The sequence below is a fragment of the Drosophila bipectinata genome, chromosome 2L (genome assembly GCF_030179905.1).
Source record: "Drosophila bipectinata strain 14024-0381.07 chromosome 2L, DbipHiC1v2, whole genome shotgun sequence".
Classification (NCBI taxonomy): domain Eukaryota; kingdom Metazoa; phylum Arthropoda; class Insecta; order Diptera; family Drosophilidae; genus Drosophila; species Drosophila bipectinata.
In genome coordinates, this window is record NC_091736.1 from 4356031 (window position 1) to 4369855 (window position 13825).

Below are 13825 nucleotides of genomic sequence, written 5' to 3' on the forward strand. Positions count from 1 at the left end.
CATTCATTAGATTCGCAGACGACTGAGCACTTTATAGAAAACCAACTGAGCTTTCCTTTGAGCCTTATTTAGGAAAGAGATGGGGTTAGTTGGTAGAACAGAATGAATCTGTATAAAATAAAGTAGGGGTTGGAAACTTTGTCAACGCTATAAACCATGTATAGCAAAAAGGACATCAAGGTACTGGTACATTGAACTCCTTTATAGCAAAGAATAAAGCAATTGTCCTTCTGTTATACACTAAAAAGTTTTCCAAAGCTCTGTTTCAAGTTTCCAAACTGTTCGCAAGCAGTTCTAAAAATGTGTACTAAAAATATTGAATATTTCGAAGTGAGCTTTTTTTTTAAATAAAAAAAAAGGACGTACATTAAACTTCTTTGTAGGAAAGAATACAGCATTTATCCTTCTGTTATACACTCTTATACTGTACAGTAGTACAAAAGCTTCTATGTTCGCAAGAAGTTTAGGGGAAAAAAGTTTTTATTTTATAAAACTGGTCTACAGGACTATTTTCAGGACATGATACTAAAATGATTTTCATTTAAATAACTCTACAAAAAGATCTAAAAGATTTGTAAGCCTTTTTCCAAGGATTTGTAAGCTTTTATAGCAAATATAGAAACGTAGAATCTGTTATGTAAAATGGAAATGTAAAATGTAAGGTCAAAATATATTACAAAATTTAAGATATGTTTTAAAAAAAATAATATTTGTAAACGAATTTAGGTTGAAGTATAAAAACTATGAAAACTTCTATTCTAAATAAATAAATAATTTTAATAAGAAAGACATTTTACAAATTTATATTATTACTCCTCATATTTACAACAACGGAAACAGATCATTATATTTGCAAAAACATATCTCAAATTTGGACATGGAAACACATTAAAAAAGTCATCAAAATACAGAAACAAAACAAAATTATCAATGAATGAGCGGAAGGTCTCTAACCTTAGATGATTATGCCTCGTGTCGATTAGACCTACAAATGCTTTGTCACAGATTTATGATTATACAAATTTATTTAAATCAGACTAATTATTAAATTTGGCAACATAATGTAATAAAATGTAAAAAGACCATCAAGACCATCTAGGGTAAAGAAGACGTATTGCTAGTGTTTTATGTTCAACAATTTTGTGTAGGAGCTCTTCAAAAGCCAAGTGTGTCATCGATAAATAAAACAATAAATAAAAAAAAAACTAACTAACGGCCAATTTATGAAGCTTTGTTGGCCAGCAGTGGTTGGCAAGGGATTTTATATCCTATAAGTGCCAAGGACTACCCCAAGCCAACTTATATTAAAATTTTTTCCATTTTTTCTATAGTTTTCTTTAAAAAAAATATTTCATTCAGATAAGAAACACTATCATAATCCATTAAGTAAATAGTAGTGGCCATGAAGACAATGTTAACTACTAATACTGCCTTAAAGATAGTGACAATTTTTATAAATTCTATATAATAATGTACTACCTACTAAAAAATTACGTAAAAAACGTATTAATTAACCACACAGAGAGCGATAAGTGGCCCCATTCGATAAGTTTGTTATGCTAACAACTAAATCAAATTACCATTTTATCAAAGGTGTGGTGTTTGCCGGTGACTGATTGATCGGTTATTAATATGAAGTTGCATTGAGAAGTAGGGTAAACATTACATAAACATTTCTCGTTTATAGAGTTCATTAGCTTCATAAAAAGAGTTGAAAAATACGAATTAAAGAGTTCAAATTCATGAAATTGTAGATATTAGTTCTTAGGTGTGTACTTTAATATTTATTTTAGTTTGGAAATCATCGAAATTTTATTTCCCATACTCTGATATTCTGGCAAATAAAAATTAAAGTGGTTGCAAACAAATCTAAAGTTGCGAAAAACACATTAGAGCTAAATGCCAACTGGGGTGAAATTATTTATTGCTTTTGCGATTCGGGGAGAAATTCAGGACATGTGGAGTTGCACTACAATACAATATAAGAATCCAATTGGAAAACCTTCTAGTGCCAACCCCCGCAGCAACTGGATTAGAAGAGGGATGCCTAGACCGGTCGGCCAGGGGACTGCATCAACCCTAGTGGCAGGGCAGGAATGTCCACACTAGGGAGTATCGGATGTCCTATGTCGTGTGCTTTCAACTAAAACGTCTAATTAAAATGCCGCCTTGGTCAAATAGAAATGAAAAGTCATTTAAGCGCGAGGCAATGAGTATTTGCAGCTAAAATGGATTGCGAGCGAATCTATTGATTGCTTTAGGGTCTTGGGTCTTGTGTCTTGGCTCCCTCTTCAGCCCCGAACTCGGAACAATTTCAATAAGGAAATTCTTAGTTTGACAAGCTATTTGGCCGGAGCCCAATGCCCCATAATTGCCAACTAATGAGGCTGGCGGGCAAGTTTTTAATTTCGCCGCTAAGGGCAGCGCAGGGAGATACAGGGGCGGAGATACTTTAAAACTTGCCACTGATAAAAGGCGACAGCAGCAACAGCTCGGAAAGTTCTTTCGGCAATTAACTTGGCGCACATTAAATGATAAAAAAAAAATAAAAAGAATGGGGGTACATCCATTGGGTGGCAATGGATGGGATGATGGTACGATGGGAGGGCAAAAACTCACGACACAAAGGCACGATGAAGTTGGCACAAAAGACCAAATATAAAGGGAGTCAAGGAGGACCAGAGGTTGCAGTTGCAATTTGGGTCAAGCCGAGAAGATAATGCGGTTCGCGGCTTCTTCTTGGCACCCGGAAACTTTTGTTTTTGGTCTCCTTGGCTGGTCTGCATATTTTTGGCATAAACTTTTTGGGGCGGATGGTGCAAGTGCTACGGATTTTGGAATGCACTGTTGCTTCGGCTTACAAATATGTATCATGTAACTTTCAGATGTTGTTTTCTTGATTGTAAATCGGGGCGACATCCAGTCCGCCCACGCAACCCGCCACAGACCCGTTTTTGGCCGCAACTAGATTTTTTTTATTGGTTTATGGATGGATTTTCATCTCGGACACACTCACACACATGACAGGGCACTGTTCCCACAGGTCTTGGGCTGGAGTTTTAATTACTTTAATATGTTGCACAGTAATTAATGACAAAAACTTACAATCGAATCGATTTTTTTATCCACACGCACGCTCAAACACACGCTCAGTCCGCACACGAGCTCGTAGTGTGTGCGTAAAACAAACAAAAAACAAGTGAAAAACGCCGACAAAAATGTTAAAAAACAGTACAACCCAAGCGCCTTTTTTGAAACAATCACTCGAAAAATGTACAGAAAACACTGGCCTCGGTGATAGAGTCTTTATTCACGTTTCGTTTTTGAAAAAAACATTGGTTTTTCGGTAATTTCGCGCAGCTAGCGAGATTTTGCACCGACTTTGATGATTGTATCTTTGTATTTGTATCTTCAGATTCTTCAAAACAAACGGAACTTAGGATTTGAGGTTTTCGATGAATGCAGCAACGGTCTCACTTGCAGTCAGCTGCTTAACCGGTTTGGAGATTTAAATTTTTTTGTATTTCAAACAAAAATTAAAGATCCGCGATGTATTTCTTGAATTTTAAAAGCATACCTTGTTTAATAAATTACTTTATTCCCCACTTTATCCATTCGAAGCCCCATCATGCATTCCAAATTCACCCGGTTCGAAAACAGAGAGACCGTATAATATCTAGGGTGGACCACGAGAAACAGCTGTGGTTGTGAAAACCAGGGACACACTTTTAAATTTTGTTTAAATTTATTTAACCCACAAATCCGTTATTAATATTTAATTCACTTCAACTTTTTACCTAATATTACTTAAAATTTTTTTATGGACTAAAAATTGAGACAGCTTTAGTTTATTCTTGCCGCTTTTCTCTGTCTGCTCTTTACGATATTCGCACTAAAATTCTTTATGGATAAATATTTAATGAAACAACAATTTTTCAGTTTTGTTTTTGAACATTTCAAATCACTATTAATGGGATTTGAAGCACATTTGGGTTATTTGATATGCATCAGGCATTTACGGCCATTTAATGCACTTTGTTTTTATTGGGGGATAAATCGATTTTTTTGATTTTTCGGTTCACTTGCAGGAATGGAGTTATATTCTCAGAATGTTTAATTAACGGGTTTATTATGGCCAAAACTGGCCATGGTTGGACCTGTGAATAGGCCTTTTTTATTTGTGAAGCTAATCAATCGGTTAATTCACTCGATTTTGGCAAAAAGTTTTAAAAAATTTCGTCGGAGAGCAGGACACGAGGAAAGCGCACGCTGTCAACTGAACTAAATTCCTTTATACCAGGATAGACTCTTTACGGGGGTGACTTTTCTCCGACTCCAACTTAGTGTCATCCAGAGGACATGCGCGGTGTCAGATCCGTTTAAATGGGCTTTCCCGCCCTATTAATATAGTGTATAAATAGATTTTTTTCTAAAATTAAACTTTTATTTTTTCATAATTTTTGATGGTTTAGTAATTATGACCTGTAGAATCTTTGTTTTATTCAGTTTATTTACAAAGTTTTAAATTTATTTTCATTAAAATGAACAAAATAATCATAATAAAAAATGTATATATTACTTATATTTGACATTAAAATTATGTTTAGTTTTGGGTCTAGTTTTTTTCACATTGCTATTTTTATGAATTTAATTTTGAGATATAATTTACAATTTGTATTTCTTTAAATTTAGCGATAGTTAATCATGATTTGATGGTAGATGTTGTCTATCGTAGGTATGGCGGAGGATGGGGCTTCGGTTGTGGGTTCTGTTTCTACTGAGTGATCAGTGGAATCTGCGGGTTCAGGTGCCACTTCGGATTCCTGATTTGGCACTGCACTCGGTTCCAACGGAACATCCTCCTTGACTGGAGCTTTTGGTTTTTTTCCAAAAGCAAAGCACCCACTTTGTTTAGTAGCCACAGGCGAAAGATTATCCTTGTTTTTAGTGCTAAAAAACAAAAGAGATTTTTGTTAGCTTAGATTATAAACTATCAGAAGAAACCCAAAAATATATACTTACAACGCCTTGAGAGCCTCCAGCTTAGGTATGTTTCGGTTATAGCTCTTTGATCCGCCCGCCGCCTCTTGGGCGGCCAGCTCCTCGGGATGCGCCTTCTTTTTGTGCGTCCGACAGTTGGAGCCGTTGGCAAAGGTCCGATCGCAGAAATCACAGGAGTACGGCTTCAGGCCCGTATGCAGGATTAGGTGGTTTTTCAGTGCCTTGGCCCTTTTGAACTCCCGGCCGCAGTAATCGCACTTGTGCTGCATTTGATCGGTGTGAACCAATCGGTGGCGGTTAAGGGTCGGACGGGAGTTCAGCTGCATACCACACTCGGGGCAAATGTACTTGTGCGGATCGTGGGTCTCTTTATGATGCTTTAGGCGGGTGGCGGACTTGAAGCACTTGCGGCACACCTCGCACTCAAAGGGTGCGTAGTCCGTGTGCTTCAAAACGTGCTCCTTGAGGGCACTTATGGAGTGCACACCCACGCCGCATTGCTCGCAGATCACAGGTCGGGGTCGCTCGTCCAGGTGCATATACTGCGAATGATATTGGGCGGACGCACTGCTCGTGAACTTCTTATCGCAGCGATGACAGGAGAACTGCTTACGGTCTGGAAGGGGCAAGTGTCCTTGCTGCATATGCCGCTCCAGACCAAAACGCGTGCGAAACTTCTTGGAACACTCAGGGCAAGTCAGCGAGTCTATACTTTCAATCTTTCCGTGATCCTGCCTCAAATGTCTGTGCAGGGTACGAGCATGAGTGTAAGTTCGAGAGCATTCGCTGCATTGGTGCTCCTTTTCGGACTTCTCTGCTTTTTTTGGCGACTGCTCGCCGGGAGAACCTTGCTCACTGATACCATAAGCATCGCAAAGTTTCAGCAGAACAGATTCTTCATCCTCCTCCACCGGAGGCTGGCCTTCGTCCGTCTCATCTATCACGTGGTTCTGCTCCTCCTCATGCTGTGGAGCTGGCAGCTCCAAATCCTCCTCTCCCTCCTCGTCCACCTCATCAGTCTCCACTGTTGTTAGTGGATTTTCCAACTCAAAAGTTGATTCTTCAGAAAGTAATCCTTCCCGAATATCAAGTTTTGGCTTCTCGTCCAAATAATGCACCTCAGCTTCCTCTAGCAGGCCAAATCTGGAGCGTAGTTCCTGTAGATTCAAGTCATCTCTCTGCCCGGTACTTTGGAGGATACAGTAGAGCTTCTGCACTCGGGTGATTCGTTCCGAGAAATTCACCAAGGATGTGACCAACGTGAGGCACTCGCTGCATATCACTTCCGGTAAATCCTCGCCACGGGAAATCTTAAATATAATGGGTATGGCTTTTATGATTCTGAATTAGCGAGAAGCACAGAGAATCCACTCACATTTACCCAAAAATACTTTCCAATGGCGGTAGCCAATGAAAGGTCGCCGGAGGGACCGTCTCCGGAGTTCTCATTCTTCAGGAAGACGTTCATATTTCCCTGAACATCGTCCTTGGCGCAGAGGCGGCACCACAGCCGCCAATCGCTGGCGGCCGGTGGGGTAACTTGCTCCTCCAGCTGGGCGGAGGCCATCGCAGAGCTCAGCAATCAGTTATAAATAAATTCCCGTGCAGCGTAAACATATTGGACGAAGGCTGGATCTTTAATGGAACCGGAACTAGAACTGGGGGGTTCGTTCCGGGCAATGTTGCCAGATATTGCAATAAAACTTTAAATATTTTTATATATTATTTAAATAAAATAGTATTTGGTAGTTAGGCGCATCAAAATGCTCTAAAAGCATAGACTTTCCAAAATATTACCGTAGCTAACAATAATCTAATCAGACTATAAGCCACTCTATCTGGTAACTCTCATTTGAAGTTTCTCCTACGGTCATACTAACAGCTGGGCCCCAACATATTTTGTTTATTTCCAATTGTGAAATTAACGGGACTTTTATAGTTACTTTTTGAAAAATGTTGGAGGCGCGATTAGGACAAACCCTTCTTCTGAAGAAGATCGTAGAGGCACTAAAAGAGATAATCTCGCAGGGCACGTTGGATTGCAGTGACTCTGGCCTGCAGGTGAGCTCAAAAACACAAAAACTCGTCTTGATTTATTAAATTTATTTAAATCTTAATATTTAAGCTTCAATCTATGGACAACTCTCATGTCTCACTAGTGGCTCTGAGTCTGCAAAGTGATTGTTTCGAGAAATTCCGTTGCGATCGGAATGTATCACTTGGACTTGACCTCAAATCCCTGGCCAAAGTACTTAAGTGCGCCAACAGCGACGACACTGTGACCCTCAGCGCTAGCGACAAACCGGACAAGCTCCTCCTCAGCTTTGAATCAGGAGAAAAGGAGCGCACCGCGGACTATGAACTAAAGCTACTCAATCTGGATGAGGACCATCTGGGAATACCTGACACCGATTACTGTTGCACTATTCATATGCCATCCGCGGAGTTCGCTCGCATCTGCCGGGACATGAGCATGTTCAGCGAATCGGTCACGATAGCCTGCTCCAAAAAGGGCATCCAATTTTCGGCCAACGGCGACTTAGGATCTGCTAATATAAAGCTAAGTGAAGGCAGCAAGGGGGACGTAACCATCGAAGTGGATGACCCTTTGACACAGACCTTTGCTGGAAGGTATCTGAACACATTCACCAAGGCCACCCCTCTGACAGAGCGTGTAAAGATTTGCCTATCCGCCGAGGTTCCACTGCTTGTGGAATATGCCATCGAAGATTATGGTTACATTCGATATTACCTGGCCCCAAAAGTGGATGATGCCGATGTATAGGCAACTGACTGACATCATGTGCAATATTTTTAGCATTTTTTATCTTTTTTTATAACATTTAAAACAAAATATAAAATATTATATTAATAAGACATGGGGTATTCGGGTTTTTGTCAATTTTCCTCGACGAAATTTTTTATCCTACAAAAAGTGGGCAATATATGGAATACTTAATTATAAGCCACTGGGAAGGCTATATCTTTGACAATAGCCATTCTATTCTTGAGCGGAATGCCTTAAAATATTTTTACTTCGGTTCTCTTTAAATCTGCATCAACATCTTGAGACAAAATATTTTTTCGATTTTTTGTCCATTTTTCCTGATGGATGCCTTGAAAATGGGGTTTTTCCCTGTAGGGCCCACGGCGATGGCGATATCTTTCCCAATTCTTATCAGATTCTCAAGCGGAGTACCTTAAACGATTTCTGGATCGATTCTCCACCATTCTGCATCAAAATCCTGAGACAAAATATTTTTTCGATTTTTTGTCCATTTTTCCTGATGGATGCCTTGAAAATGGGGTTTTTCCCTATAGGGCCCACGGCGATGGCGATATCTTTCCCAATTCTTATCAGATTCTCAAGCAGAGTACCTTAAACGATTTCTGGATCGATTCTACACCATTCTGCATCAAAATCCTGAGACAAAATATTTTTCAGATTTTTTGTCCATTTTTCCTGATGGATGCCTTGAAAATGGGGTTTTCCCCTATAGGGCCCACGGCGATGGCGATTTCTTTACCAATTCTTATCCGATTCTCAAGCGGAGTACCTTAAACGATTTCTGGATCGATTCTCCACCATTCTGCATCAAAATCCTGAGACAAAATATTTTTCAGATTTTTTGTCCATTTTTCCTGATGGATGCCCTCAAAATGGGGTTTTTCCCTATAGGGCCCACGGCGATGGCGATATCTTTCCCAATTCTTATCAGATTCTCAAGCGGAGTACCTTAAACGATTTCTGGATCGATTCTACACCATTCTGCATCAAAATCCTGAGACAAAATATTTTTCAGATTTTTTGTCCATTTTTCCTGATGGATGCCTTGAAAATGGGGTTTTCCCCTATAGTGCCCACAGCGATGGCCATATCTTCCTTAATTCTCATCCGATTCTTAAGCGGATTGTTTTAAACGATTTCTGGATCGATTCTCCACCATTCTGCATCAAAATCCTGAGGCAAAATATTTTTTCGATTTTTTGTCCATTTTTCCTGATGGATGCCTTGAAAATGGGGTTTTTCCCTATAGGGCCCACGGCGATGGCGATATCTTTCCCAATTCTTATCAGATTCTCAAGCGGAGTACCTTAAACGATTTCTGGATCGATTCTACACCATTCTGCATCAAAATCCTGAGACAAAATATTTTTCAGATTTTTTGTCCATTTTTCCTGATGGATGCCTTGAAAATGGGGTTTTCCCCTATAGTGCCCACAGCGATGGCCATATCTTCCTTAATTCTCATCCGATTCTTAAGCGGATTGTTTTAAACGATTTCTGGATCGATTCTCCACCATTCTGCATCAAAATCCTGAGGCAAAATATTTTTTCGATTTTTTGTCCATTTTTCCTGATGGATGCCTTGAAAATGGGGTTTTTCCCTATAGGGCCCACGGCGATGGCGATATCTTTCCCAATTCTTATCAGATTCTCAAGCGGAGTACCTTAAACGATTTCTGGATCGATTCTACACCATTCTGCATCAAAATCCTGAGACAAAATATTTTTCAGATTTTTTGTCCATTTTTCCTGATGGATGCCTTGAAAATGGGGTTTTCCCCTATAGGGCCCACGGCGATGGCGATATTTTTACCAATTCTTATCCGATTCTCAAGCGGAGTACCTTAAACGATTTCTGGATCGATTCTCCACCATTCTGCATCAAAATCCTGAGACAAAATATTTTTTCGATTTTTTGTCCATTTTTCCTGATGGATGCCTTGAAAATGGGGTTTTTCCCTATAGGGCCCACGGCGATGGCGACATCTTTCCCAATTCTTATCAGATTCTCAAGCGGAGTACCTTAAACGATTTCTGGATCGATTCTCCACCATTCTGCATCAAAATCCTGAGACAAAATATTTTTTCGATTTTTTGTCCATTTTTCCTGATGGATGCCTTGAAAATGGGGTTTTCCCCTATAGGGCCCACAGCGATGGCCATATCTTCCTTAATTCTCATCCGATTCTTAAGCGGATTGTTTTAAACGATTTCTGGATCGGTTCTCCACCATTCTGCATCAAAATCCTAAGACAAAATATTTTTCAGATTTTTTGTCCATTTTTCCTGATGGATGCCTTGAAAATGGGGTTTTCCCTGTAGGGCCCACGGCGATGGCGATATCTTTCCCAATTCTTATCAGATTCTCAAGCGGAGTACCTTAAACGATTTCTGGATCGATTCTACACCATTCTGCTTCAAAATCCTGAGACAAAATATTTTTTTGAGTTTTTGTCCATTTTTCCTGATGGATGCCTTAAAAATGGGGTGTTCACCTATAGGGCCCACAGCGATGGCCATATCTTCCTTAATTCTCATCCGATTCTTAAGCGGATTGTTTTAAACGATTTCTGAACCGATTCTCCACCATTCTGCATCAAAATCCTAAGACAAAATATTTTTCAGATTTTTTGTCCATTTTTCCTGATGGATGCCCTCAAAATGAGGTTTTCCCCTATAGGGCCCACTGCGATGGCGATATCTTTCCCAATTCTTATCCGATTCTCAAGCGGAGTATCTTAAACGATTTCTGGATCGATTCTTCACCATTCTGCATCAAAATACTGACACAAAATATTTTTCAGATTTTTTGTCAATTTTTCCTGATGGATGCCCTCAAAGTGGGGTTTTCCCCTATAGGGCCCACGGCGATGGCGATATCTTTTTCAATTCTTATCCGATTCTCAAGCGGAATGTTTCAAACGATTTCTGAATCGATTCTCCAACATTCTGCATCAAAATCCTGAGACAAAATATTTTTTTTCGATTTTTTGTCAAATATTTTGGGGTGTCCGAATTTCCAAAAATGCATGTCCAAGTCCAATTCCAAGAGGCCTTACATATGTACATATGTCGGCCTGGGAAGGCTATATCTTTGCCAATACTCATTCGATTCTTGAGCGGAATACCTTAAAAGATTTGTACATCGATTCTCTTCAAATTGAGTACCAATATTTTTTTAAATATTTTGAATTTTCAAATTTTTTTGCCCGCTCTTTTTAAATTGCAAATTTGATTAGTTAAATTAATGGTCACACTGAGAATACACCATGATAAGTTGGCAGCGCTTATTTTATTGCAGAGCTAAGTTGACAACCCTGGACAGGCGCAAATGCGGAGCTAAACAAAGCAGAAAAATACAAAAATCGCCAAGAAAACAGGCATCGACGGCGAACTGATGGACACCGAGGAAGTTAAAAGGGGCCGTGGACGTGGGCGCGGCACAAGAGCACGGGGACGAGGACGAGGACGCGGTCGCGGTCGTGGCAAGAAAATCGACGAGAGCCTAGCCGCTGATGCCGCAGCAGCCCTGGCAGCCAGCAGTGCAGCCTTGGAGGACAGTCCCGGTGGAGTGGAGCACTCGGAGGATGCTGTTATGCAGGACTTGGATAAGGAAACGGAGATGGAGGTAGCCTCCGCTCCAGAAGAACCCCCCCAGCCAGCGGGTGGCGTCGCTGAGATGACAGCTCCACATCCGCAAGTGCCACAACTTCAGCAGCAGGCGGTTCCACCTGTTCTAAGCCAGACAAGTGAGTGGAAATGGATTTAAATATGATATGTATTTAATAAGTTGTTCTTTTGCACAGTTGACATGGAAGCTGACATATCGCAGCTGGAGGCTCCCACCTTTACCACACTGTCGCGCGGTCCTCCAGAGCCCATGTTGCGTCTCAAGTGGAGTCACAAGGTGAGCCTCATCGGAGAGAAGGTGCTCAACCCGATGATTCACTGCTGCGACCAGTGTGACAAGCCGATTCTCGTTTACGGCCGGATGATTCCCTGCAAGCATGTCTTCTGCCTCAAGTGCGCCCGTGCTGAACCGATCAAAAGCTGCCCCCGTTGCAACGACAAAGTACTCCGCGTGGAACAAAGCGGCCTGGGTACGGTTTTCATGTGCACCCACGGAGGTAGTCGGTACGGCAGCTCTGGCTGCCGGAGGACCTACCTCTCGCAACGAGATTTACAGGCACACATCAACCACAGACATGTGCAGTTGCAGCCGCTTCAACCGCTACAGCCTCTGCCGCAGGTGGAACCGCCCCTGGAGTTGCACAAGCAGCGCAAGGCGAGTGGTAGCTATGGCTCCTAAACTAAGCTGTCCTGTCTATAAAAATGCTTGCCCCTTGCAGCTCTCCGAGTCGTCTGTTCCCACCTCAATTCCCAACTCCATCGTCCGCCCTCTAACGCGCCCCGCACCCACCATCGGTAGCATAGCGCCGCCGGGATCCACCCAAAACGCCATCCACGGCAACCACTCAACTCTCACGCTGGCCAATCTGGCGAGGATCAACAACGCCAATGCCCAGGACTGTCACCAAGGCAAAGCCTCGCTACACCAGACTTTGAAGAAGGGTCAGCCTCACCATTCAGAGGCGGTGGCGGATGCCTCCTATTACAGCAGCGTGCTCGCCTCCTTTGGCAGTACAGCAGCAGCGGTGGGAGGCGCCATTGCATCTGGTCCAAATTCCAGTGGTGCTGGTGGTGGTGGAGGTGGATCGGGAGTCGGTGGCTCCGTCGAATCGGGAGTGGGCGGATCGTGGCAGCAATCGCAATACTACAGATAGGGGACAGACCCTAAGCCCAAGGGTGTAGCTTTTTACGCAGGCGGCTATTAGTTAAGATTATAATTGTATGTTAAGGATGAATAAAAAGTATTTTCAAAAGTGATAGATACAAAGTTTTTAAATTTACTAGAAATCCCGCCCAATTATCAAGTTATCGATAAGTCTATTGCAACGATAACTCATTTGGTTCAAGTCAGCTGAAATGCAAACAGTAAACAAATCTAGCGCCTCGTCCAATTGTTGAATGAAACATTAGCATAAATACAAAAAGAGTGACACTCCGGTGTCAGAGGCGTAGTCTAGATCGCCGACGAGGTGGAAATCTGATGAACTCTTCGAGACATCCACTGTGACGAGGGCAGGGCCAAAAGTTGCGCTGCCAGCAAAAGTGAAAGTTGGCCAGAAGAAAAATGATGAAAATTGTACTGATCAGTGGAAAGCGCAAGTGCGGAAAGGATTACATCTCCGAAAGGCTTCAGAAAAAGTAAGTAATATACGAACATCGCTTTTCGAAATTACAAGAATCTATTCTTTGATGCGGCTCATTAATAAAAGTTTTCTTTTTCAGGTTGGCTGACCGGGCACAGATTGTTCGCATCTCGGAGCCCATTAAGTCGGAATGGGCTCGCAAGCTTCAGCTGGATTTGGCGGCCTTGCTCAGCGATGGACCATACAAAGAGCAGTACCGACGAGACATGATTGTGTGGAGCGATGAGGTTCGCGCTCGGGATTACGGATACTTCTGTCGTGTGGCCATGGAAGAGGCATTGGCCCGTCGACCGACACCTTACATTTTGGTCAGCGATGTGAGGCGCAAAAATGACATCAAGTGGTTCCGGGAAACCTATGGCTCCGACAAGGTACTGACTGTGCGGCTCACCTCCCGTCCAGAAACCCGAAGTGCCCGCGGATGGGTCTTTACGGCGGGCATCGACGATGTGCCGTCCGAGTGCGATCTGGACGACTTCGATGGCTTCGACGTAGTGGTGGCCAACGATAATGAGCATGAACAGGTGTCCATTGACCAAATACTGGAGACCATGAAACTGCAGTAACTTTGAAGCTTTAGATATTTATTACTCGAATCGAGCCCTCGGGGCATCAGTGTATTTTTGATAGAACATGTATTTGGCACAGAAAAAGTGTATTAGATAATGCTAATATTTTGCCTTGTGAAGGAATGTAGCTAAGTTTATACTTAATAATTTATAAATTGTATTTAACTAATTAAATGGAGAAGGTGTGAACATAT

General features: G+C 41.7%; 5 protein-coding genes across 9 annotated transcripts in view; 3 read left to right on the forward strand and 2 right to left on the reverse strand.

Moving 5' to 3' along the window:
* The window catches only part of Lar (tyrosine-protein phosphatase Lar), a 111377-nt gene extending 107974 nt beyond the window's left edge, over positions 1-3403 (reverse strand). For all 5 annotated transcript variants that reach the window (XM_043213237.2, XM_043213235.2, XM_043213230.2 and 2 more), the window contains exon 1: positions 3106-3403. The gene's annotated coding sequence lies outside the window, so the exon portion shown is untranslated. The remainder of the gene's footprint in view (positions 1-3105) is intronic.
* Positions 3404-4492: 1089 nt separating this feature from the next.
* LOC108124295 (zinc finger protein weckle) lies at positions 4493-6657 on the reverse strand. The gene is made up of 3 exons (XM_017239903.3): positions 6377-6657; positions 5023-6311; positions 4493-4950 (listed from the first exon to the last, which is right to left on the reverse strand). Exons 1-3 carry the CDS (start codon positions 6566-6568, stop codon positions 4689-4691), a joined length of 1743 nt encoding a protein of 580 aa, XP_017095392.2. The 5' UTR covers positions 6569-6657; the 3' UTR covers positions 4493-4688.
* A 208-nt stretch (positions 6658-6865) lies between these two features.
* On the forward strand, positions 6866-7876 carry PCNA2 (Proliferating cell nuclear antigen 2). Its single transcript, XM_017239957.3, has 2 exons — positions 6866-7062; positions 7127-7876. The coding sequence occupies exons 1-2, from the start codon at positions 6955-6957 to the stop codon at positions 7784-7786; spliced, it is 768 nt and encodes a 255-aa protein (XP_017095446.2). The 5' UTR covers positions 6866-6954; the 3' UTR covers positions 7787-7876.
* Positions 7877-11072: 3196 nt separating this feature from the next.
* Hakai (E3 ubiquitin-protein ligase Hakai) lies at positions 11073-12639 on the forward strand. The gene is made up of 3 exons (XM_017240378.3): positions 11073-11538; positions 11596-12074; positions 12139-12639. Exons 1-3 carry the CDS (start codon positions 11187-11189, stop codon positions 12571-12573), a joined length of 1266 nt encoding a protein of 421 aa, XP_017095867.2. The 5' UTR covers positions 11073-11186; the 3' UTR covers positions 12574-12639.
* A 98-nt stretch (positions 12640-12737) lies between these two features.
* On the forward strand, positions 12738-13805 carry Pmvk (Phosphomevalonate kinase). The gene is made up of 2 exons (XM_017240379.3): positions 12738-13057; positions 13142-13805. The coding sequence occupies exons 1-2, from the start codon at positions 12984-12986 to the stop codon at positions 13626-13628; spliced, it is 561 nt and encodes a 186-aa protein (XP_017095868.2). The 5' UTR covers positions 12738-12983; the 3' UTR covers positions 13629-13805.
* Positions 13806-13825: the final 20 nt, after the last annotated feature.

What these genes read in the sequence shown, in the direction of transcription:
- Pmvk (XM_017240379.3), top strand. Translation starts at nt 12,984, where the DNA reads ATGATGAAAATTGTACTGATCAGTGGAAAGCGCAAGTGCGGAAAGGAT. An exon ending in TCCGAAAGGCTTCAGAAAAA is followed by an intron (nt 13,058 to 13,141) that starts GTAAGTAATATA and finishes TTTCTTTTTCAG; the next exon opens with GTTGGCTGACCGGGCACAGA.
- PCNA2 (XM_017239957.3), top strand. Translation starts at nt 6,955, where the DNA reads ATGTTGGAGGCGCGATTAGGACAAACCCTTCTTCTGAAGAAGATCGTA. An exon ending in GCAGTGACTCTGGCCTGCAG is followed by an intron (nt 7,063 to 7,126) that starts GTGAGCTCAAAA and finishes TTAATATTTAAG; the next exon opens with CTTCAATCTATGGACAACTC.
- Hakai (XM_017240378.3), top strand. Translation starts at nt 11,187, where the DNA reads ATGGACACCGAGGAAGTTAAAAGGGGCCGTGGACGTGGGCGCGGCACA. An exon ending in ACCTGTTCTAAGCCAGACAA is followed by an intron (nt 11,539 to 11,595) that starts GTGAGTGGAAAT and finishes TCTTTTGCACAG; the next exon opens with TTGACATGGAAGCTGACATA. An exon ending in AGTTGCACAAGCAGCGCAAG is followed by an intron (nt 12,075 to 12,138) that starts GCGAGTGGTAGC and finishes TGCCCCTTGCAG; the next exon opens with CTCTCCGAGTCGTCTGTTCC.
- LOC108124295 (XM_017239903.3), bottom strand. Translation starts at nt 6,568, where the DNA reads ATGGCCTCCGCCCAGCTGGAGGAGCAAGTTACCCCACCGGCCGCCAGC. An exon ending in GAAAGTATTTTTGGGTAAAT is followed by an intron (nt 6,312 to 6,376) that starts GTGAGTGGATTC and finishes ATTATATTTAAG; the next exon opens with ATTTCCCGTGGCGAGGATTT. An exon ending in CTGGAGGCTCTCAAGGCGTT is followed by an intron (nt 4,951 to 5,022) that starts GTAAGTATATAT and finishes TTTGTTTTTTAG; the next exon opens with CACTAAAAACAAGGATAATC.